The following is a 25,232-nucleotide window of genomic DNA, read 5'->3' on the forward strand; positions in this document are numbered from 1 at the left end:
CTGAAATCAGAAGTAATGTGAGAGCATAATACAGTATACTAGCATTAAATATGTATGAGCCTTGTTGAAGATATAAAGACACCTCTTAAGGAATACTTACAGGTGGTAAGATTTCAAGGTCCCGTTCCTTGGCTTCTCTTAAAAGCTGTTCAGCAGTGATCTGGATTTCTGCTGGAGCTTTATTTTTTACCTAAAACAGAATTTAAAATTAGTACCTGCAAAATAAATCTGGCATCTACAGAAACAAGAAGAAATCTCTTTGTCTGTATAAGGAAAGTTATCATTCATATATAGGATTTGAGGTTTTCATAGCGGTGAGTCTGAAGACAGTAATCTTCATTCATATGCTTTTCAACAGAGTAATTACACCCTTCTAGGAGGAGCTCCTTCAGCTTCTTTTTAAACTGATGATCATCACTTATCCATCTGATGAGAGTAGGGAGTTTGTTTGTTGTATAACTTACAACCTGCAATGACTAGCCTACTGTTGAGGATTTAAGGTTCTGAGGCAGCTGGTGAAATTGTCAAATGGATATGAAAATGTCTGTGATATCGAGTATAAAATTTGGAACCGCAGACTAACAAAATATTCTCCAAGGGTGGCTACTGGTCTCAGGCCAGCTGTTCATCTAACTGCCCTTCAAGAGATTGAGGTTAAATCACCTCTGATGGTTAAACATAAACCATACCTAATTTGTTTATTTAAACGGCAGGCCTTAAACACGAAGACAGTAACGATAAAACTAGTTAATAATTATCTCGAAAAGTTACTTATTACATTTGCTACTACAAGAATCGAGAAAACAACAATTACGTACCTTTGCCACTTTGGGCATTTTCTGTGGTTTCGTCTCCATTCTGTACAAAGTTAAAAGATCACAATGTATACTAAATTTCACTTAATAATTACGATATTTTCTGGTAGTTTACAATTTATTTTACCTCCTTCACATTGCCTAATACACTAACCATAAATAATATTGCATGAGGTACATACACAAATCACAGATAAAAGCAATGTACAAACTTACAACAGAGATGATAAGTATTTTCAGTCCACATAGCGCTTTGCACTTTTACCTGCGTTAAGGAATGAATCTTGCTGCCATCTCGTACTATAAATGTGGAACGAAATTCAGTGTATTAACATTTCAGAAATGTAAAATTAAATTTAATATCACGTGTCTTCTCTTAAGAGTTTATAAATTATAGTTCTGGAATCACAAAATAACATCTTGCGTTGTATATTAAGGGAAACACGTAAACATAATATTATTTGTTAAATGGCACACCACCCAAAGTGTTTTAAATCTTCACTTAGTTCAGCATCAATGTGAAGTTTATTATTATTTTTGAGGTACGGTGTTGTAAATCGTAAATAAACCGAATATAAACGTAAATAACTTACATTACCGGTGTTTGAGCGCACACAACTTAATATGTAGTGTAACAGAAAAGTAATTTCTACAATTTAGCCAGAAAATAGTACTGTTGTATTGTGTTAATTTAGAAAATAGTGGCATTTTCAGATTCTGTATTGGTTAACATGACATATTTACTTCAGTCTGGTACAAGAGTTGCTTTACAGTAAATCCAACAATGGATGTGGCTGAGTCACACGTTGATGGGAGTTTAAATAATGAGAATGAGAAGGAAGGTGAGGTGTCATCAACATGTAATGATAATCTTACAGTCGGTACCCTCTCAAATAACTGTATAGAAACTGGAACTGGCAGTATTGAACCCTCTTCTTTAATACAAGAAGAACTTATTCATTCTGATTCACCAGATACATCAGGTGCCTCTGCAGGACAGGGTGGTCTAGAAGTACATAGCAAGTCAGAGGCTGTGCAGAGAGAATTGAGTGATAATACAGAAAATGTTGGCACAGTACAGAGTCAAGATGCTGCTGCTGTAGAACACAAAAGCCTTCTTGATGTAGGTGCACGAGTACTTCAACACATACCAGGTGAAAACATACAGTTACTTAACATCATCGAAGACAGTGAAATTGTTTTACTAGATGAAAATTTTGTAATATCAACAACATCAGAACCTACAACTTTTATGATGTCTTATGAAAACCAAGAAGAAATGCAGGATGTGGAAATGTCAACAACTGATAATACAGAGTTACAGCTGGAAATTCCACAGTCAGTAAATGTGTCATCTGCAAAAGCCTCAGAAAATGCTGTATCAGTTGATGTCTTGAGTAGTCAAACAAAAATCTGCTCCTGGAATCCTGACAGCACAACTATTGAGCTTGCAGAAGGAAGTAATAATGAAAATGAAAGCATACTGTTTACTGAAGAAGAAGTTTCAACAACAGAAGAGGATGTAGGAAACTTGGTTTCAACAAGCAATTCTGTCACACTGGGGACAGGAAATGTTTTATGTACATCAGGAGACAATATATCAGTTCTCAGTACCACAAAGGCAGAATCTGTATGTGGAACATCTGTTCAAGAGGTTGTTCAAGACATGCATACATCTCAGAGTCATACAAGAGATTCTAAAATCATTGAAACTGCACCACAGAATTCAGGCATTTCTACTACATGTGTGAAGGATATTAATATTCCTTGGCAAAGAAAGCGATGGGGTCAGGTTAAATCTGCTGCTGAAACCAGGCCTGTTGAACAAGCAAGTTGTGAATCTCAAGCTTCTGATTCAGAGGGGCAAACACACAGCCCTTTGCCTGAACCTTCAACCAGTAAACAAGAATCTCATGTTAATTTTCCTGAACAGTCAGTGTGTACTTCCAAAAAACCAAAGAATCATAATTCTCTATCAAACCCAATACAAGACTGTGTGTCATCCAGCAAAGATGTAGACATTGTGAACAAAACTGTTTTTACAAGACATCAAGAAAGTAATTTAAACACTACAACAAATGTTAATACAGTACCACAGTTGTCTTCTGCTCTAGATTTGATTAAATCAAGTTACTACTCACCTTTTGATGATGAAATTCCTTCTCCAGGCTCTTCCACTGTTGAAGAACAGAAATATACACATGATTCTACAAATCAGACAGGTGAATGTAGTACTACTAATAGTTCTTCAAATGAAAACTTCAACATACTCACTAAGGATCAAACTAGCAGTTCAACCTCATCAGAATATCTCCAGGAGAAAGTAATTTCAGATTCCAATGTATCTAACCAAAATTTGAAAGGTGAAATTTCTGAAAGTAAATTGAAGGGGAATGTTAAAATGTCTATACCGTCACCTAGCCTGTCTGATAAAAGCAAAGAGAAAACAGAACAGATAATATTGGGAAATGCTTCACCATCAACAGTTACAGACAACAATTTGCACCAACCTACTGATTCCATGGTACAGTCAGAAACAATGTTAAGTAAACCTGTTGCCAAAACAATTATGAAACATACTGCACAACTTGCCTCATCAGCTGGAAAAACAGTTACAAGTGCTGGAAAGCTGTCTGTATGTTCAGGAACAAATTTATTAGAAGATTTAAAGGAAATGATCACAACAAACAAGAAATCTTCATTTACTTACTCAAATACACCAGCAGTAGCCAAGAAGTTTTCATGTGTTGTCACAGATGTACCCACAGAGAAAAGAAAATCTTTAGGTGTCACTGAAGCTTCAAATAATAAATCTTCAGATGTTTCAGAAAAATCAAATAGAAAAGATTTTTCATCTGTCACAAAAGCACAAAGAAGAGAAGAATCTTCAAGTGTTACAGATATTCCAACAACAAAGAAAGAACCTGTCCATGTTTTCAAAGAAACACTACTAACTACAAAAAAATCATCAGTTGTCATAAAATCAGGAAAAACACGAAAAGAATCTTCTGTTCTTGCCATAGAAGCATCAGCAGGAAGTGAGTCTGTATATGATACAGGTGCACCTACAACAAGGAAGGAATCTTCAATTCATACAGAAGTATCTACATGGAAAGGGAATATATCATCAACTAAAGATAAAGATTCTGTTGTAAACATAAAAACATCAGTGAAAGGAATGGAAACTTCACTTCTTGTTACAGAAATGCATAGAGAGAAAAAACTGCTGAATGATGGTTTAAAAGTTTTAACAGAAGAAAAGGAAACGCCAGTTATTGGAATAGAATCACTTCCAATAGGTGAAGGGACTTCAGTTATGGACAAAGTACCAATGAAAGAAAAAGATACATCATTAGCTATACTGAAAGAAAATTCAGCTGTTGACATTCAGGTGTCAGGAAAAGAAACTGAAATGTCAGTCATACAGACACAAATAAAAGTAAAAGCACATTCAGCTGTTGACACTGAAGTATTAGTAAAACAGAAAGAAGCCATTCTTAAAAAACACTTGTCAGCAAAAGAAGCATCAATCACTGGTATTCAAGCATCAGAGCTTGAAAAGGAAACTTCAGTTGTGTCACAGGCACAGAAAGAATCTTTAGTTTCTGACATTCAAGGAACTTTAACTGTTAGTAAACAGGTACCAGATAAGGTTGAGCACCATGCAGCTCTTAGTGTTCCTTCAAAAGAACAAACTATTCCTTTTGAAATACAAGTTTTGCCAAAGGAAAAAGAAATTTGTGTTACTAATACACAAGTATCAGCAGAGAAAGAAAATACTTCATTAATTAGTCCAGATGTAACAGACAGAGATAATGATAGTTCAGGCTTACAAGAATCAAAAGAAACGAAAGAAACTTATTCACCTGCTACCATACAACTACCAGTGTTAAAAAAGGAAACCTGTACTTCTGGCGCACACACACAGAAAAATGAACTTTCAGTCAGTAGTGTAAGAACACCAGACAAAGACGATGCTAATGTTATGGAGGCTCTGGAGGTAAATGAAGGTGTATCTGGTGTGATATCACCAAGAAACAAGGATAAAGAAATTATCAGGAAAAGATTTGTAGAAGTAATAGCTAAACAAAAGACACCTACAGATTCTCAAAGTCCTGTGTCAGGAATGCCATCTTTAAAAATGCAGACTGTTATGGATAAAGAATTTCCTGTCTTTGCTGAAAATTTAGCAGCTGCGATGAAGGAGACAATCAAAAAAGCAATTTCAAAGATGCCAGATAAGTCTGACTTGGAAGCAGTTGTCCCTAAACAATCTTTGACAGCAAGTGATACCTCTCCATCAGAAGCAAAATTGGTGTCGGTGCAGGAAGCTGCCTTATCAACAGTGACATTATCATCTAAATCAAATGAACAAACAGCAGATATAACTGCTGTTGAAGGATTGATAGAAATAATAAAGGATTGTGCTAATGAAGAAAACCTTGTATCTGTTATCAGGAAACCTTCCATTTCTGCAAATTTGCCAGTAAAAACTGAGGATTTGTCACACAGAACAGGTACATCAGTTGCAATAGACGTGAACCTAGAAGAAATTTCAATGTCTGCAAAGGAGGCACTGCCAAAAACAGAATATGCAGCTACAATGGGAATTAAAGAAACATCACCAACTAAACAAACCATTTTTAAAGAGGACAGCATCCTTACTGAACAGATGGTTTTGTCAGAAGACGTAGATAAGAAAGAAGAGAAACAGACAAGAGAAAACCTTGCAATTGAAATTGCTACAGGTTCACCAAAGAAAAAAACACAGAAATTGACTAGAACTTCTTGTTCAAGTTCTCCTGACCAGCTGAAGTTGTCTGTGTTACCTCCAACAAAACGAAGAATTAAACTGGTCCGACCAGTCTTATCAGGGTCAAAGGAAAGTAATACATCTGAGCATTCATCATCAATGCTTAGAGAAGTAACAAAATTAGAACCCTCAAATTCTACATTGTTCAAAGATCCTACTGTGGAGGTAGCTTTGAGTCCATCCCAAGAGGAATGTAAAGAAACTACATTTTCAAAACTCTATAAAGAAATTAAAATACCAGGTTCCATAACATTTCAGATAGATGATGACATTTGTCATAATATGTCATCAAAAGAAGGTATTAAGATTACTGCAGAGAAACTTAAAGAAGATCTTCCATGTAAAGTTGCATCAAAAGAATGTGATCAATCAGAATTCCCAGCTCATACTGAACCAGGAGAAGTTCCAAGAAAAACCCTGGTAAAGAAAGTAGACAAGGCAGAAATTTTGTGTACATCTAAGAAAGCTGTAGGTCCAAAAACTACAGCTTTGGTAAAAGATATTAAAACAGCAGAATTTTCAATGTCAACTCTTCCAGGAGAAATTAAACAGCTAGAGCTTCCAAATACAGATAGTTTAAGTAGAACTCTGTCAGAAAGTGGACAACACAGACTTCCAACTATAACTCAATCTACAGGAATGAAGGAATCAGATCATCCTATGTCAGTCCTACTTAAAGATGTTGGAGACCCAGAATTTCTAAATGCAGCACTGACAGAACAGACTGAAGAGCTTGGACATTCAAGTAAAACAGCATCATCTAAGGACATTCCAAGTTTAGTAGCTCATGGAGGACAATCAAGTTCATTTCCATTGAAAGAAAAAGTTCCATTAACACCCAAAGACATTCAGAAGTCAGCAGATTCACAGCAGGCATCAAAAGAAGTTACAAGGTCAGCACCAACAAATGTTAAGCATGTGGAGATACCACAGTTATCACTTTCAGCTACTTTCACATCAAATGAACTTAAAGATTCATTAGTGCAAAGTATGACTACACCAGAACAGGATAAAAACCTTGAACAACCTGGATTGTTACTTCAAAAAGACAGTGCTCTGCCAGAGGAAAATTACAAGATTACCAAATTACAAGATGTTACAGATAAACATACAGCTAGTGAGTGTGCTAAGAAACCAAAATTGATACGACCCATGAAAAGTTCTATTAAAGATGTGGCAGATATAAAAACAGTTTCTGGATCTGGCAGAAATGAAACAAAGTTACTAAAAAAAGAAAACATTTTGAAAGAAGTCTTGCAGGAGGTTGTAATTAAGCAACAAAATGAAGAAAGTCAAATGTCTGTAGTTCAAAGTTCAGAGTTACGCACTAAGGAGAAAGGTCATGAGAAACCATTGTCCAGCATCACAACTAAAACAGTAGCTAAACCAAATGACAGAAGTCCACTTTTCAGTACCACTAAAATTAAAGACCAAGAGAGCAAAATACAGACATCAAATGTTCCAGAAGTTGTTCCAGAAATAGTTGACCGAACAAGTAGAAGTAATATGGGAAAGTGTCATTTAAATGTTCTCAAAAAAGAGATAACTCAGAAAGCTTCCACAGAAACAAGGTTAGAAACATCTGAAATAGCCACTCCACATTCAGCAGATACAGAAATTTACAAGGGAGAATCAGTTATTTCTACAGTGCAATGTAAAGAGACCAAGGATATATTTTACAGAGATTTAATTAAAGCAGACGTTTCAAGTTCTTCAGGCAAACAAAAGGCAGAAAGAACAGACAAAATACATGTAGACACAGTTTCTAAGGAATTAATATCTGAAAAAATATCTTTGATTGATAAACATCCACAACACTCACAGACAAAACCAATAGCACTTAGTACAGCTGAATTAAAATCTAACATATTGGAATCTAAACCATCAGATGACAAAAACTTTCCAGTACAGCCTCAATTAAAATTACGAACTAAGAAGATAAACCCTGAAAATATTTCATTTTCAGCCAGCAGAGAAAAAGTAATTGCAGAGGCATATTCATCAAATGAAAATGTGTTATCTGTCCAATCAGAAATATCATCAGTAATTTTAAAACCTGAAAGTTTAACAAATACAGCTAAATTAACACTGACACTAGATACTCTGGCTCCGAAACAAGGTGACAAGATGTTGAAAAATTTATTTGATGTGAAAATGGTTAAGCATGTTAATTTAGAAGAGAAAGCAGAGCCAAAGCTTGTTCAAGGTAAGCTCCATTTGGAAGGGTCAAAGAAAGAAGACAAACTTTATCAAGAAGTTCAGCTGCAAGAATTTTCAACTGAGAGGAAATCTGAAATTCCTGTTGATACGTCATCTAAAAGTGGCGCACAAAAAACTTTGGACATGAGAGAATCAAAATCAGAAAAAAATATACAAGACAAAATTATTCTAAAGATTACTAAAGACATGACAGCATCCAGAGAATCTTCAGGTTCAGTTGTGAAGCAAGGGGAACCAGAATCAAAGTTGAATTTTGAAAATATTTCAAAACAGACTACAGCAACCACACACCCAGTTTGTAAACCAAAATCTTCTGTAGAATCCAAAGTGCTATCACCAGACGCAATAGTAATGCCTGAAGAACATGTAAAGGTGGATAAATTAACATTGAAGCTCAACAAAGAAGTTGGTTCAGATTCATTTATAAAAGATGGAACAAGTTCAAAATCATCTTGGACTTCAACAGTTTCATCAGATGTTGAACAGTCTGTAAACACCATCTCGCCAAAACATGAAAATATAAACATTAAATTAAAAAAGGATTATTCTTCTTTCTCATTTAAAACTGCCTCTCCTGCAGTAATTGCTGAACCATCACACAAATCAGAAAATGCTGGTGAAAGAGCCAAAGTAGAAAAATTGACATTAAAATTAAAGAAAGACATATCAAAAACTGATGATATCCAAAAAGAATGTATAGAAGAACCAAAGTTGGAGAAAATTACTTTAAAATTTAAGAAAGACCCAGCTCATCCTGATATTATAGTTGCAACCACTTCCATGGTGACATCATATCCAGGAGAAGTGATCACAACAAAATCACCTGGAGTCAAGCAGGTAGAAAGTGTAGCTTCATGTACATCACAGGGTGAAAGCAAGCCTCAAAAGATCACTTTGAAGTTGAAGAAAGATGGAGTGAAGCAAGAAGCAATTGCTGTAACATCCAAAGATACTACATGTCTAGACACCTCTGTTACTCCAGTCCAGTCGATGGAAATTAAATTACCGGAAACCCTAGGCTCACTGCTTAAAGAAGAAGTACCATCAGATAAGATAGTTCTAAAATTAAAGAAAGATGGATCCAGATCAGAAGCATTTGTTTCACCATCCAAAGATAACATCAACCAAGAAACAGTTATTACTCCAATCAAGCTGAAAGATGGAAAAATCCAAGAGACACCTATTTTGCCTGTTTTGAAAGATAAGCCTGCAATAGAAAAACTTACATTAAAACTAAAGAGAGATGGCACTACAACTACAACATCAAAGGAAGATATTTGCCCTGAAACTACAATAACTAGAATCAAGGCATCAGAAGTTAAACAGCCAAAACCGGAAGTAAATGTTTCACTGACACCTAAAGATGATCCTCTAGTGGAAAAAATAACTTTGAAATTAAAGAAGGAAGGAACCAAACCTGAAATGACTGCTACATCATCTAAGATAATGTCAAGTCATGATACTACAATTATGCCGACCAGGATCACTGATATTAAACACAAGCAGTCAGAAGCAAATGTTGCATCACTAACTAAAGAATTGGTAGAGAAAATAACACTGAAGCTAAAAAAGGATCCTATAAAGCAAGAAGTAACTCCAGCAGCTGTAAAACAGGGACAGACCAAGACAACAAAAGGATGCACTCCACTTCATCATGAAGAACCCAAACTTGAAAAGTTAACATTAAAACTGAAAAAGGATACTATGACATCTTCTGTGGTGTCTGAAAGAGAAGCAGAATCATCCAAACAACCTGATATAGTAATTAAATCAGACTCAGCCCCTAAAGAAAAGAACAAAGTTGAAAAACTTACTTTAAAGTTTAAAAAAGATTCAGCAGCTTCAGAAATAATTACTGAGAAGAAAGTAGCAGATCAAGGACCTAGTTCATTAGATATTCAAAACCCAGAACAATCAAATATAGTTTCATCAAAAGAAGAAGGTAAAGTAGAAAAACTAACCCTAAAACTTAGAAAACCAGAACGTCCTGAAGGAGATTCAGAAGTAACTAGTACACAGACAGAAGAAGAGAAAAGTGTAGATTCAGGAACTAATTCAGTTGCAAAAGAAGGAAAGGTGGAAAAAATTACTTTAAAACTTAGAAGGGATTCAACAAAATCTGAGGAGCCAGTTTTTGCAGAAGCTGTTGGTGCATCAGCAAATCAGCTTTCAGGTAATCAGGAAACTAAGTTATCTGAGGTAATGTCTTCTGAAATAGGAAAAACAAAGAAAATAACACTGACTCTTAAAAAAGAGGCTGCCTGGTCTGTGAAGAGGAAGAAAATTAAATCGGTGCGCTTTAGTGACAGTTCTAAGCAAACATCTAGTGATGAAATGAAGAGACTTAATACTGAAGAAGAATACCTTGTTGAAATTCCTCCAAAACGAGTGAAGACTGAAGAAATGGCTACTTCTGAAAAATCAGAAAGCTGCATACAAATAGCTGCTTGTGAAAAGCCAGAAAGCCATGTAACCTCATCTACAGAAACTGCTACTGAAATATCAAAAGCTCCTAAAGACCTGCCTTCTGAACCAGGGAAGTCTGGAAACTATATGGAAATTATTGATAATTCAGAGACTGAAGAAAAACACCCACAGATATCTTGGAAAAGTTTAAAGAGACGAGAGACATTACAGAGCAGAAGACCAGAAGAGGAGTGCCCTGGTAAAAAAAATAAACTTGAATGTGAAATGAAATGTGATTCTGAATCAGAATGTAAAGTATCTAAGTCTCAAATTCAAGAATCTATTTTGCAACACAACCAGAAAGGCAGTTCTGAATTTGTACATACAAAGGCTGATGATAAGAGAGTGAGCCAAGGAGAAACATTTGTACAAACGGCTGTGGAAGGAAAGCTCAGAGAAATATTATCTAAGATGGGTCCAGGGACTTCTACTATTCTGAGTGGTGATTTGTCAATAAGCTTTGCTCCAAGAAAAGCAGTATCCAGTGGGAAGGTATCTGAAGTTTCTAATGTTTCTGTAACAAGATGTCAAACTGAAATTATGGAAACAAGTGTATCCAGCTCAGCTGTATCTGAAGATGTGCAGATTTGTAAATCTAAAGCCATGCACAAATTGTCAGCTGCCAGTAATCATCCCTGTCAGTTTTTAGTAGGGAAAGAGTCACATTTCCAGGATGTGATGATCATTAAGGGAGAAAACCAGCCCAATAGTTCACTTGAAGTGACTGCCGAAAAAATTGTAGATGTTGAGATGATTGTACCTGACTATCATATAAAGAAGGAATCACCAGAAGTGAAATCTGTTGAAAATGAAGTGGTGAAGACAGAACCAAAGAAGGGACGTGGACGTCCAAGGAAAACAGCTTTGGTCCCTGCTGTTGTACCTGTAATAGAACCCCCTCTAGAGCAGGTATTACGACCCAAGAGAATGTGCAGAGGAAGAGAGAGACCACCAGTGGTAGTCAAAGTGAGGAAACCAAGAGTAGGAAAGGGTAAGTAGCTGAAAGCACTGGAGTAGAGCCACCTGAATTCAGTCCCTAATGTGTATGTCAGAACAATATATCACCCATTTAATTTAATCTCAGAGCTGTGAGTGAAACACCGCTCTGGCTGTTATGAAGAACGTTTACCCACTTGTACAGTTCCAGTCAGTTACACGGATCTATTCAAAATAAATTATGTTATTTATTTGTTGAGGTTAAATTCTTAACATTTAAGACAAATTGTATATATTACTTTTCAGCACCTGGGCGTAAGAAGAAGGTTGAAGAAATAAAACCAGCTTCTGAATTTCTTCACCCAGCTGATGTTTTTGTCATATCAACGGAAAAGTTGTCTCCAACAGCCAAACCTACTTCAGCTGTTCCAACCAAACTACCATCTCGTTTAATTGCCACTTCATCTACTCCTAATAAACCTGTAAAACCTGTTTATGCTCGTGTACATCCCATTTCAACTACTTCAGCAAAAACACCCCCTGCATCAGTTTCAGTTGAAACATCTGTTAAAGTGAGGTTGCAAGTAGCTCCAACAGATATGCTGTTAACTCCTAAAATTACCACTGGCTTACCCTCATCATATCCTACATCAGATGATGGCACTGTTCAGGTATTTGAAGAAGAAACAGGAATGAGTGTAGAAGGTGGTAGCCACTCACAGACATTACCTCCCCCAGGTATGGGTACAATGCTGTTAGTTGTTAGCAGAACTAAGTGATTTAAAATGAAAGGTTTTGTTTCCATCTCATTTAAATTGTGTTCAGGTGGAATGTTAGTGTTACTGTTGTAGTTATTGGTGGAAAGTGTAAGGCTGCTTATATAAATATTTTTTTAATCCAACATGTAGTTTGTAGCTTTGTTTATTTTCCTTGGTAGAGTTTGAGAGAGACAGTTATAGGATGATAAATGTGGAAACAAGTGGAAGTGTATATAATTAACCTATGTGAATGTATGCTGTTGCAGTTGGAACTGATAGACCAGGTGAAGAATCACAAGGTAGTGCAATTAGCACAGCAGCAACTGAGAGCATGAAAAAGAAGGGACGCATTGAAGTTGGAGATGGAGAAAGGTAGTGGAACTTCGGCAAAATATAAAAAAATCAAATCAGTTTAGATCATTTTCACTGCAATATTATAGGCACTCAAGGTCACATATGTATTCCATCTTTTACAGTGTCTGAATTGGTCTTGGTTTCATTTTGGCTTCTACTGCAGAATTTAGATGCATTAAATATTTTCAGAAAGAAGTACATTAGACCCTTGCTAATTGAAGGGTTACGTTCCTGAAGAACATAACAGCTGGAAAGTTCAGTGCCCTACAGTGTCATTACAACTCTGTATCCAGGAGATGTAATCTATTGATGCAGAATTAACTGATTTTGTCCGCACAAATGAAAAGCCATGAACTTGAAATCCATGATTGGCAAAATTGCAATTCATGAAAGATTGCTGTGCATTAAAATTCTCTGGAAAAAAAATTGATTTGAACACTAAGCTGAGGAACACCATAAAAGGAGGGGTTTTAATACTGAGTAGTTTGGAGCCATGGAAATTGTAACAGAGGAGATTTGACATTAAAGTAATGGTCTGAAACCATAGAAATTGTATGCAAATCCAGAAACATTTAGTGGAGAGTTCACTGTCCTTGTTGGATACACTTCCAGTTTCAAAGGTCACTGATACTGATACATTCACATTTAAATTTTCTTATGTGGTGTTAAATCATGTAGAGTATAACCTCTGCTAATAATGTATTTTATATTGCAGAACTTCTATATGAAGAACTCTGTTGATAAAATGTGTCCATATTACTTTGTACTGATAGTTTTAAAAATATGAGTATCTAGATAGCGTCCTAAGTCCAAGGTAATGCTTGAATAATGAAAAGTGCGTAGCTTTTTTATTTTATGTTTTATGTAAAAGATTTTTATTTTGATGGCCATCTTCTGGGTTGTTGCACCTTGTAATCTGGTAGAAATTTACTGACATTTCAGAAGTCCTTGCTGCCTCTATCATTAAGGTGATGAGGCATCAAGGACTGCTGAAATGTCAGTAAGCTTATACCAGACTACACAGTGCAACAATCTAGAAGACAGCCATCTTCAGACTCACTACCATGAAAACCTCAAATGCAACTTTGTTTTCTTTTGTTACATCAACAGAAAGGAATTCACAGTCGAGCAGGTGACTGAGTACCGATGGCCACCAGGTAAGGGTGGAGAGAACCTGATGATACAGGAACAGATCTCAGAATATTTAGGAGTAAAATCTTTCAAGAGAAAATATCCTAACTTGAAACGACGCACTGTGGAAGCTGAAGAGAAGAAATATCTAAGAGAGAAAGGTCTTGTTACAGAGTCAATGTGTGACTTAGGTAGTTATGTTTTCATATCTGTTGTGATCTTATTTCAAAGTAGACATTGTTGGTGCAGCATTAACTCTGTTGACTTGTATTCAGAAGCTAACATCTATTCAGTGCTTTAACCTGTACAGTTGAAATAACACTGCTAAATAACATAATCATCAATTAATATTGCCTGTAATTGTCAGCATGACCCCATTTAGATCAAAATTAATCTTTATATGAGTCTTACAAGGTCAGTAAGTTGTGCAAAGACTAAAGATTTTGTTGTGTGGCCATTTTGTACTAGTCCTAATTGGTTTGAGTGTTGTAAAGGTAATCTTTTTTGGTGAAATAGTTTTCAAGGTGTATCCTCTATAATACTTTGTCTTGTTCTGAAGGACTGACAGCAGTGAACAGTGCAGAAATTCTGGATATAATGTATTCAGACTTCCAGCAGAAATATGAAGAGTATCGTCGCTTTATGAGGGAGCGTCAAGCCAAGGAATTTACGACCAAGCAGAAAGGTATTGATTGATTTTAAAAAGGTTTGGAACAGGGATTGATTTATTATATAATAATATATAAGACTCTGCCCATGGCTCTGTTCCTGCTATTGGGTGATTTGCTGTTATTGCTTTGATATCCTTTACATAAATAATTTTCTTTCATCTCATTTCAGCCATCTCGGCTGCAACAAGTATTGAGAAAAACAAATTGGATTACAAGGACAGAGCTGTTAGGTCAGCTGCTGCATGGAATTCAACTTTCAACCAGTCACGTAGAGATCAGCGCCAATGCTGTTTTGATCTTCAAAGCTTCACCATCCATTATCCTCGCACCAGACTTGCTAAAACTGTTGCCAAAAAGTCAACTAAACCAGGTCCATATCCTCTGTCACTTATCCCTGGCCAGTATACAGATTTCTATAAGAGGTGAGGGTAAATGAAATATTAAGCTGTGCTTTAAAATTTGCAAGAGCCATACTGGAATTATAAGTTCTTGTACTTACCAATTATGTATGATGAGTTGCTTTGTATTGAATATTTTACAGCTATACTCCAACAGAGCTGCGATATTTCCCGCTTAATACTGTTCTGTATGGTCCAATGAAGCCTAATGAGAGGCAAGAACCAGGTGCTGGTTCTGATGACAGTCAGTCAGACTCTGATGATTCAACTTCGTCTGATGACTCAAGGTAGGATCCATTTTCCAAGAGAAACTCTGTGGTGCCAAGGTATAGGAAGTAAATCCTAGAAGTTCAGGAAATGAAAAACAGTTTATCTTTCTTTGTGTGTATGCATATGCAGCTGTGCATTATCCATTACCAGATTTCACCAATATCAACTAGCAGACATGTAAGAATGGAATTAAAAACAAAACTGCAAAAATTAATGTTTCCAGTTCAACAATGCTAAAGGGTACTGATGATGACTTTCTACAATTAGTGTTGATGGTTTCTTGGACTTTAGAATATAAATACTGTACTCTTTATTAGTTTTAAAATTATTGTACTGTTTGTCCATTCTGTCTACATGAGTGTCTCTCAGACTTACATTTACAGAGACTTGTTTATCAGTAATTTGTTTTAGTTTGTTAAAATTTGCTTCCTGCATAGTGGGCATCTGTGGGTATGCATGCATGAAACTTTTGTTGAATTTTAGTGCATTAAATAACTTACATTATGGCTAAGTTCTTGTTGTAAGTGGTACACATTACACCATACATTTGCCGTATTTGTTCAGTGTGATTGAGAAGGATGTTCCCTGTTTTGGCGAGGTTGATGGTAAATATAATGTATCCACTTCATTTTATATTTATCAGCTCTGGAAATGAGACTTTTTTTTAAGCAGTAGCACGTCAAGTGAGGAGACTCAGGACTTAGAGGTGACAGGTTCAGCAGCTGGTGATGCCATTCCTGAAAACGGTCAGGAACAACCAGTCAAAGAATCTGGAGATAAAGATGGTGATAAAGACCAGACAAATTCTGTCAAAGTAAAGGAGGAGAAAAAAGATAAGGATCATGAAGGGGCAATCTGTAAAGTGTGCAGTGGAGATTACACCAAGAACAAGGATGGGCAACCAGAGGTTCTTATTCATTGTGCCCAGTGCACATCTAGCGGTGAGTCAAAAAAAATTATGCTTTGGATATGAAATAACATTATAAAGAAATGAATAAAAACAGTATAACGTCTTCAGTGTAAAGGTTGTCTCTTTTGACCACAGTGCCATATGTAAAAAATTCTGAGACTTTTCATATTGTAATTGCATAAATTAAATTTGTGGTATTTGAATTTTTCACTAATTCATCAGTATATTTTTCTGCATGTGGTAAGATGCTGCCAGTTCATAACTTTTCTTTTGACAAAGTGTTGCGTATTTATTCTGCTCTGGAACATCCAAGAAATGAAGGAATTGTAATTTGACCTTTTTTGCTTTGATTCTTTTGTATTATGTAGGTCATCCAAGCTGTTTGGACCTTACCCTGGACATGGTTCCGCATATCAAACGTTATGATTGGCAGTGCACAGACTGCAAGACCTGCATACAATGTAAAGATCCAGCTGATGAGGACAAAATGCTGTTCTGTGATATGTGTGACAGAGGGTATGCTTACATTACTGATGGTACATTACCAAAACAAAATTGTAAAGATTCTGTCGGAGTACATTGATGTTCCAAAAGTGTTTATAACAACTTTTTAAATTTGCTGGTTTTGGAGGTAATTTAAGTCTTCAACAACAAAGATTTCCATTTGTCCAAGAGTTTTTTTTAATTTGAAGTGACATACCCGTAAAGTTAATGACATGTGAAACTTCTTACTGATAAATTTCATTGTTATTTGATGCAGGTATCATATATACTGTGTCGGACTGCGTCGAGTTCCAAGTGGTCGATGGCATTGTAAGGAGTGTGCAGTTTGCGGTTCATGTGGAACACAAGAGCCAGCAGGGAACAGTGCAGACACACCCAATGCTCAGTGGCAGCACGAGGTAACACGCTGTGTTGTTATTTTATCTGTTATAAAGATGGACAACTGAGCAAATATATGAATAAAATTCCTGTTTGGTCTGTAAAAATATTACCCTTTGCAAAAGATGTATTATACCTTCTCAGATATTTTGATTCTCTTAATCTAAAAAAGTAAGAACTGAAGAGGAAAAGTGTTGAAAGGGTAACTTTTGATTTTACCAATTGAAGTGATTGAAGTTGCACTGTGCAGGACTGAAGGTCATATCTACAAATTGGCCCTTCTTTATGGGTCAGTTAAAATGAATATTAAGATGCTACAGGAAAACCTTTTAAACTTGTATGTGGTTTGTGAGGTAAAGCAACAGAGTCCTTTCTGCTGAACAGAGAGACATGCGTATGAATTCAGGTTCTCATGGTGGCAAGTATGAAGATTCTGTCTTCTAGGTTCTGGTGTATTGCGCCATGTTGTCATGACATTTTAAAGGTTCTCCTATCTGTCCAAGTGTGTGAATTTAACATTGTTATTATTCCTTTACTTTGTTTCTGTAACGTTATATGCATGACTCTGTTATAGTGTAATAAGGGATTTGTTAAATTGAAGTTTTCATTATGTTTAATGCTGTAATGTTACCCTTTTAAAGTGACATATTATATAATGCGCTGAATTGGAAATGAAAGAAATAGTTGGTATAATTAAATATTTGTTAAACAACAATAGCATGACAAATTTAATTTATAAAGTATGTTTATGTTTTCTTTATTAGTACAAGAAAGGAGAAAAAGGAACACGTGTATATGCTCAGACTCTCTGCGTCCCTTGCTCAAAGTAAGTGTTGCACTTGTTTTGTTAACTTTATGTATATAATTAACTCCTATGTACTTGTTTGCTTGTATTTTAGTTCTAACCACAATCTGATGCATGCTAAGTCAAGTAATTGCTGAATGATTTGCTAAAATTTTAATATCACTGTTCTCACCTTTCAGAAAAATATGCCACTCAAAATATAAATTCCAGGTTCTCAAAGCTATGAAGATATCGAGTGTAGTCTTCTGAGTTGTGAAGCCATGTTGTCTTGTAGGTGTTACCATTTATCTTCCAAAACACCTACAAGACCATGATTAACACATCAATATGTAAATTGATAGATGCAGTCTTTATGTGTGTGTGTGCGTGTGCGCACACACACACACACACACACACACACACGTATATAGGGGGTCCCACAACAGGATGTCCCTAGTATAACTGTGTGCTCTTGGGATCATTTTGATTCGAAAAGCTCAAATAAACGTGGGTCCGATCTGCATCAGTTTGTCAAGAAAATGAGAATGAGTATTTTATTGCATTTGTAACTTTTACATTATTTCCATTTAATTTTAGGTTACTTTGTTGTTCTTGTTATTATTTTTATTATTGTTGTTATTGCTATTATTATTAAGTTTATACTATACTATAAATTGCATTTTCAGTTATGTTATTTGCGTGACTCAAAATGGCCACCTTGATTGTTGATGCACATTTGAGCCCTTCATTTAATTGAAGTAACAGCCCTCTTTACATAGTCATGATTATTTTTGATGCTAGCACTGGAGTCCGTTATTCGGTTCAGCAGTTCAGCCCTGCTCTTTGACTTGATGACATACACCAGGGATTTCATGTGACCCCAGAGAAAGTAGTCCAAGGGCGAAAGATCTAGTGATCTCGCTGGCCAAGCAACTAACCACCTTGCCTAGTCCAACAGTCTGGAAACTGTTGATTCAGAAATGCAGTCACCTGCCTACCAAAATGGGGTAGTGGGCCATCTTGCTGCAGCCACATCTCTTGCCTGGTTAGCAGAGGAACATCTTCCAACATCAATGACAGCTCTTCCTGTAGGAAATGCAAGTGCTAAGATCTCAGGTGGTGTTAAAGCACTGACAGGCCTGTGTCTTGCCTATGTGTGCCATGTGCACAGCTTAGTGAACTAATTTCTCAAACACAGCCAATGCATAGTGAGTGCGGAGCATTTTCTTGACAAACTGTTGCAGATTGGACCCATGTTATTTGAACTTTTAAACTCAGAATTATTCCAAGCGCACGTAGTTAAACTATGGACATCCTGTTTGTGGGATATGCTGTATATAAACACACACAGAATGTCCTAAAATATGTGTATGCACAAGGTTAATGTCCTATATTATAACATGTATACATCTTGTTAGGACATCGTGTATATGTTGAATAATTAGAAGTATGTGCGCTTACTTATGTCATTTTACATTGCCGCATATTTTGTCATTATCTGTACCATTAAACAAGAGAAGAATAGTCATTACAACTGTGAGCAAAATTGTTGTGTTCACATACTTTTCTGTCTAGCCTTCACAATGTCAGTCACCATCACAAAAGTTTCCATATGCAATTCAAATCATAATTTAAATAATCTCTTTCTACCTACATCTGTGGCCTTCAGTTCCCCAATAAAACTTATTTTTATTAATTTTATCCTCATTTCAACTGTCCTTTGTAAATAATTGTCCCATGGACAGATAATTCATTCACTTCTAGCCCTAAATGCCATAAATGGGAGTTTTTCTTATTTGGTGTATAGCTACAAATGCTGAATGTCATTATGTAGAGAGAAAAAATTTAAATTCCTGTCACCACGTGGTAATATTATGAAGTTTAAGAAAGTGCACAGCATACCATAAATAGGCACTTTTTAGAAACTTTATTTAATATTAATCATTGTAATCTTTTGTCTCTACTATGTGTGGTGGTGAGAGAGATACAATAATGTTCCCACATTTTATATGATGATAAAACCATAAATTTAAAAATTTAATCTGATATTACAATTAACTATCTTTCAGTTTTGTTGCCAGCATGTTGAAATCAGGTAATTATTACATCATGATTCAGTGCTGCTTCCATTAAAATTAATGACCTCACGTTTTACACTCGGATATGAATTAATCATTATTCATCATATTTGGTAGTTACTATTTCAAAAATAAAAGAACACTATCCAGAAAGTAACTAACATGCTAACATTTTGTTACATTGAATGATATTGTACCTGCAGATAATATTGTACACATTTAGAGAACATGAAACTATTTACAATACTATTTGGATATGTAGTCACTGTTCACTTATAATTGACATTGATGTCTTTTGGCATGTAGTAGCTGAAATTCACTTGAATTATTGCACAGTGGAAAAATAAATCTGTCATACCAAAGAGAATAGAACTTAATGAAGAGTGTCATCTACATTTTGTGTCCAGTATTTTTTTTACCAATATTAATTAATCAACAGTGTGTAGGATCATGGATCAATATAATGTGTGGGTTATGTATCTGTACCCTACCGATGATAGCTGGAGACCATATTAGTTATTAACTACAAGTAGAGATCCTGTTCATTGTTATGTGTTAACCTTGTGGCAATGCATGCTTTGTGTGGCTGGGGTTTTCATTGGTTGCTGCTGCTTTCGCCCGGCAGGCTGTGGCGTAAAGGTCGCTACTGTCAGCTGTGTTGGCGTTGCTATGGAAACAAACCTGATGAGGAAGATGGGCTTATCAACTGCAGTGTCTGCGACAAATGGATGCACGCAGGTACTAACCTTGGCTACTGTAACCTTATTTCATGTGAAATATTAAAGGCTTCTTTTAAGATTTTGACAGATACACTAAAATCACTAACCAATGTGAAAATTATGTGCAGTAAATTAAAACTATGAACAGTGTCTTCCAGAGTGGACCAAACGGTGTAACAAAAGAGGTAACTATTCCATATACTAAATACAAATTGTTTCTTCCTTTACAGAATGCTGTAGTGCAATTGGAGGTAGTGAAGTGGATAGAACATCAAATTTCTTATGTGAGATTTGTCAGGAGAAAGGACAAGCGAGGTGTCCTGCTATCAAGATGATTCCAAGGTCAATTTTGAAAGTGTGACAGTAAACTAAATGTGCCCCTCAGTAGAGATGAGTTTGTGAAATAGAGGATTGTTATTCATTCATATATTGATTTCTAATAAAAATTACTGACTACTTTGTGAAGTACCACATAGTTGCAACTTAGATAAAGATACTGGAATTATCATGTGACAGTGTCTTCATTGAAAGTAAACATGTGAAATTATGTATTAATGAATGTTTGCATTTAAATGGTGCATTTTATCCAGATTCCATTTGTAACATATTTGGACTGACACTAGATTAGCATGCTATATAAATGTGAGCACTGTCTGAGGGTAAATATGACACAGAGCTTTTTAATAAAGTTTTCTTTTTTTTAATGTCTCAGACTTTGTTACTCAGGTTGCATCTTTATATACTAAACAGATATAAAGCTTGATTTATTGCTAGGTGTCTTCTTGAGCAACAAAAAGAACACTTCACGATTTTACTATTCCAAAGTACAGATACCAAGTCCCACAAACTCCTATCAGTATCAGTTTCATACTGTTAGTAGGCTTAATAACCTCATCACTGAGTCACAGGCTGTTTATCATAATCTACTCCCCCCAAATGAAGATATGATATAAAGCCATGAAAATGTTTTTTATATAACTTTTATTGTGTACTGAACAGTACCAAGATGGTAATAGAAAAAAGTTTGTGTTGCCAGTTGATAGTAATACTGTATTGAAGGAAAGTGGAAACTCATATCTTTAAATGTCTGTGCCCCATCTTATAGTTTTATGATGAGAGCATAATAAAGTGGGCATGTTCATTCTCACTTCCTGTGTAAGATGATGTGACATTACATTCAAGTTCTGATCAGGGCTGGACTTTTGCCTTCAGAGGCTCTAAGCTTTGTCAAGTTAACAGGTCTCAAATTTTGAAATTCAAAATTCTGACTGAAGAGAATATTAAAAAATAAACATCAAACTAATGAAAATGAAAGCATTATACTAGCATTGGCATACAAAGATGACTGTGTAAAGCTGCACATTAAAATTTATAATGCATTTTTTTGAGGCCCTTTGTATAAGCTGTGTTAGTTTATGGTTATGTCCAGCATTGAGGCTGCTGTACTCATTACACATTTTTGAATTTTTATGGGGTAGTATTCCTGCTTTCACATTTGGAAGGCACACATTTCAAATATCACTCTCCTAACTAAGGTTTTGCAGTTTTTCTCAGTTTGTCCTAAGACAGGTTACTGCCACAATTTCCTGATGCCAGAAATTATGAACATTTTACAATATTTCATCAAAGCTGTGTGACCTCAGAAGTTGATACAGTATCAATAGATTAATAAAATAACAGTAATCTGAGTATTATTCTTAAGGATAGGATGCCGAATCTCAGTGTTATAAAAGGTATCGTAGAGATTATAACGTTAATATTCTAATATTTACTTTCTTATTCTGTTTCATGCAAAAGAACTACAGTATTTGATACAAACATAATAATTATATGGAGACAGAGTGGGAAGCTTTCATGCAGATAATATGCATTACAGCAGGAGGAAATTCTGTGCAATGTTGGCTGAAGTGCATAAATTACTAATGTTAACAATGCATCACATTGTGGGTTTTCTGCCATAAACAAATAAGAAATGAAAAAGAATGAACCAGTCACCACAGATCCGATGACAGACACAAAGGGATCATACACGCTAAAAAAAATAGAAACCTTAAACATGGAAGCATTCTACAAGACTGATAATAATTGTTAACAAGTGTGTTTGCAGTACATTACATTTTGCAGTTTTTAAGCTGTAAGATGTGTCCACATACTTAAGGTATTTTCTATGGGATGTGTGCAGAATGTTGACACTTCTGTCAAAACATATGAATATTAATCAGAACTGACTGAATTTATCCACTTAAAAGTTTCCTAAGCAACTTTTAATATTGGGTATCCTACTTCAAAATATAATTTTAAGGCAGGATTACAGTAAGTATGTGTGATTCTATATTATATGAAATTGCTGTAAGGTGTTTTGGTGTATTATTTATATTCATGTACGTTTTATTAGGTGGAATCAACCCTTTGGCAAGAATTGCAACTCTGCTATGTCAGATATGTATGTCACTTGTCTTGGTTTACTGGTGCACTGTTCTTGTGTGTATTACTATATATGGTTTACTGGTCGTTTCATACTTTTGAACTTCATCTTCATGAATACTGAAATGTGGTATTGAATATGAAAATACTTGTTGGTATTTTAGTTATACAGTGGGAATATAATATTAAATAATATGTTTAAATTTAGAGCTCATTTCAAGTTGCGCATTACACACCTCACTTACATTTCTTGACTACAGCAAGGGCACCACTGTTTGATTTTGTGATAATCTGCCCTGCAGAGTGGAACATTCTTGTATATCCAGATGTGACAGGTTTTTTCCCTTTAAATTTAAATTTGAACACAAACTGAACTACATATGCATGAAATCTGAGAAGAGTTTGAAATGTTGTCTGAACATCCCTGGCTTCAGAATTGAAAACCTCTTATATTTTTGCTTCATAAAACCAATCAATATTTGGACTCATAATAGTGGTAACTGTCACCAGGATGTTCAAATGAAGGAGTATGAGATGGATAGTGCATTTGGTGGAGAACAGAAATGTGTACAAAATTTTGATTGAAAAGTCTGAAGAGAATAGACCACTAGAAAAACATGGGTGTAGATTGAGGGATATTGAAATAAATATGAAGGAAATGGGGCAGGAAGATGTGGACTGTATTCATCTATCTAAGATAGGAACTGATGAGACTGCTGTGAACACAGTAATGAATCACTGGTCACCATACAAGGCAGAAAATTTATTGACTAACTTATTGACTATTAGCTTCTTCAGAACAGTTACACTTTTCATGTGAAAGTATGAAAGAAGTACCAAGTCCATGCAGCACCATATATAAACTGCTTTTCAGTACACCTCTTAAGAAGGATTAATATGTAACAGGCAATTGGATAAATAACATTATGAATCCTGCTGAAAGGCTACAGTTGGAACTAACATGAAATAGTTTGTGGTTCAGTATTGGCTAATAGTAAATACAACTTGAAATGTGCAATGATACATGATTTACTATATGTACCAGTTAAGAGATTTAACTTTGCAAGTAATTGCCAAAGATTTGTACACACAATGAAGTAATAAACTAAGTGTTATATTAATGTTCTTTATACTGTCATATTTTACTGTTGTATAAGGGATACAGAATAATTTGGACAAGGTGGCTACATTCTGAAGACAGTTTTACTTAATGTTTTGAAAGTATTGTTTAAGTTTTATTATATTATTCATCAAGGGTCTGCATATCAGTTTTCATATGAATTAAAATTCTATCACAATAACTCAACATTAGAAAATTAATTTCTGTAACAATGTAGGCACAATATTGCACAGTACATGGATTCAAACATCAAGATTTGCATGAAAGATAAATTATTATTAAGAATCATGTTGTAAATACCCAGATCCTGTACTATTTATCTGTAGAAATAAAGTACAATCTCTTGTGTAAGCATTTCCTTGTATAATGTACACAAATATAAAAAAATAAAAATATTCTGAACATTTTATAGCTTGACTGTGCAAACAGTGATTTATTACCACCCTTCTCATTTCGTCAGGTTTCTTTCCTATTCCACATTATTTAAATATAGCTTCGTTGATTCTGTCATCTTTAATCTTTGTTACTCTTGTGTTTAAAATATTACATTTTACATTATTCTCTGTATAATGACATGGTATCAACAAATTTCTATATACTAATGCTGGCAAACTGTAAATATGAAATATAGCAAAAATCTAATATGAAATTTGTTCAACATTAAAATAATTTGTTCATATAAGACATCATTCAGGAAATTTGGAAAAAGTAAATTTCTGGATGCATATTAATACAATACTAGTATCACTGGCAAGGAAAAGTGTGTGTTTGTGTGTGTATGGGCTTTTATGTCTGATATACAATGTATGAGAAAAAGCTGAGGACTAACTGTTATTTGGCTAGGTCTGTGGCTGCAGAGGAAATATTAAGTGTAAGCATCATTCACACAGCAATTTAATAATTAGATTATGTTCATTTACTTCATTTGGTCATGAAAGATGAATACTGAGAATGTACCCACATGGAATCACAGATTACTGTAATGTCTTGATCACTGTACTTCCACCCACATTTTCAGACGCTACGTACTTCATTTATATACAGAAAGTCACAAACAGCTGGATATGCTTAAATACAAATAAATTATCATTACATTTTATGCAAACAATTATTGTTTCTGTCAAGGACATGCAATTAAAATTATTAAGTAGTCATTATTACAACGAGAGCAGCACAGAATCATGCGAACTATAATATGCTCTAGACCAGGCACACACATTTCATGTAGAGTTTAATAGATTTGTCATTACTTACATGGTGAAAAAGTATGAAAAGCACTATCCATTTCCTTTCACTGCCACAATTTTATGCTTCAGATCACGAATCGCCATAGAAAAGCCCGTGGGTCCATCATGTCAACAAAGTATGGTACAATGTTCAAAAATGCCGCGTACAACGCAACGCCATATTACAATTAACATCAAAAGCGCACACACTACTGCGACCTACTACGTTTACATCGTTTGTGACACAGATGTCCACC

At 35.2% G+C, this 25,232-nt stretch overlaps 2 protein-coding genes and 1 long non-coding RNA gene across 11 annotated transcripts in view; 1 reads left to right on the forward strand and 2 right to left on the reverse strand.

Moving 5' to 3' along the window:
• Positions 1-1,020, reverse strand: part of crn (pre-mRNA splicing factor crn) — a 23,754-nt gene extending 22,734 nt beyond the window's left edge. For 4 of the 5 annotated variants that reach the window (XM_087347151.1, XM_087347150.1, XM_087347152.1 and 1 more), the window contains exons 1-2: positions 819-1,020; positions 101-190 (exon numbers count right to left, since the gene is read on the reverse strand). In XM_087347151.1, coding sequence (XP_087203277.1) covers positions 101-190; positions 819-857 — 129 coding nt within the window. In that variant the 5' untranslated portion in view covers positions 858-1,020. The remainder of the gene's footprint in view (positions 1-100; positions 191-818) is intronic. The other variant, XM_087347153.1, reaches the window with a different exon arrangement.
• Positions 1,021-1,103: 83 nt separating this feature from the next.
• e(y)3 (PHD finger protein enhancer of yellow 3) lies at positions 1,104-24,158 on the forward strand. 5 transcript variants are annotated; one of them, XM_087347145.1, is made up of 13 exons: positions 1,105-11,305; positions 11,557-11,988; positions 12,275-12,380; positions 13,473-13,519; positions 14,053-14,178; positions 14,334-14,586; positions 14,706-14,849; positions 15,502-15,773; positions 16,111-16,258; positions 16,503-16,644; positions 17,389-17,450; positions 20,112-20,224; positions 20,436-24,158. In XM_087347145.1, exons 1-13 carry the CDS (start codon positions 1,600-1,602, stop codon positions 20,564-20,566), a joined length of 11,682 nt encoding a protein of 3,893 aa, XP_087203271.1. In that variant the 5' UTR covers positions 1,105-1,599; the 3' UTR covers positions 20,567-24,158. The 5 variants fall into 5 exon arrangements, with proteins under 5 accessions (XP_087203273.1, XP_087203272.1, XP_087203271.1 ...); XM_087347143.1 differs by having other exon boundaries at positions 1,106-11,305; positions 13,473-13,684; XM_087347144.1 differs by having other exon boundaries at positions 1,108-11,305; positions 13,473-13,684; positions 15,505-15,773.
• On the reverse strand, positions 17,637-25,178 carry LOC147874039 (uncharacterized). The gene is made up of 2 exons (XR_015534678.1): positions 25,004-25,178; positions 17,637-17,729 (listed from the first exon to the last, which is right to left on the reverse strand). It is a non-coding gene; the product is annotated as an uncharacterized LOC147874039 (long non-coding RNA).
• Positions 25,179-25,232: the final 54 nt, after the last annotated feature.

Source organism: Zootermopsis nevadensis, unplaced genomic scaffold (assembly GCF_977971745.1).
Source record: "Zootermopsis nevadensis isolate Lab colony 2312 unplaced genomic scaffold, Znev_1.0 Znev_ptg000011l, whole genome shotgun sequence".
Lineage (NCBI taxonomy): Eukaryota > Metazoa > Arthropoda > Insecta > Blattodea > Termopsidae > Zootermopsis > Zootermopsis nevadensis.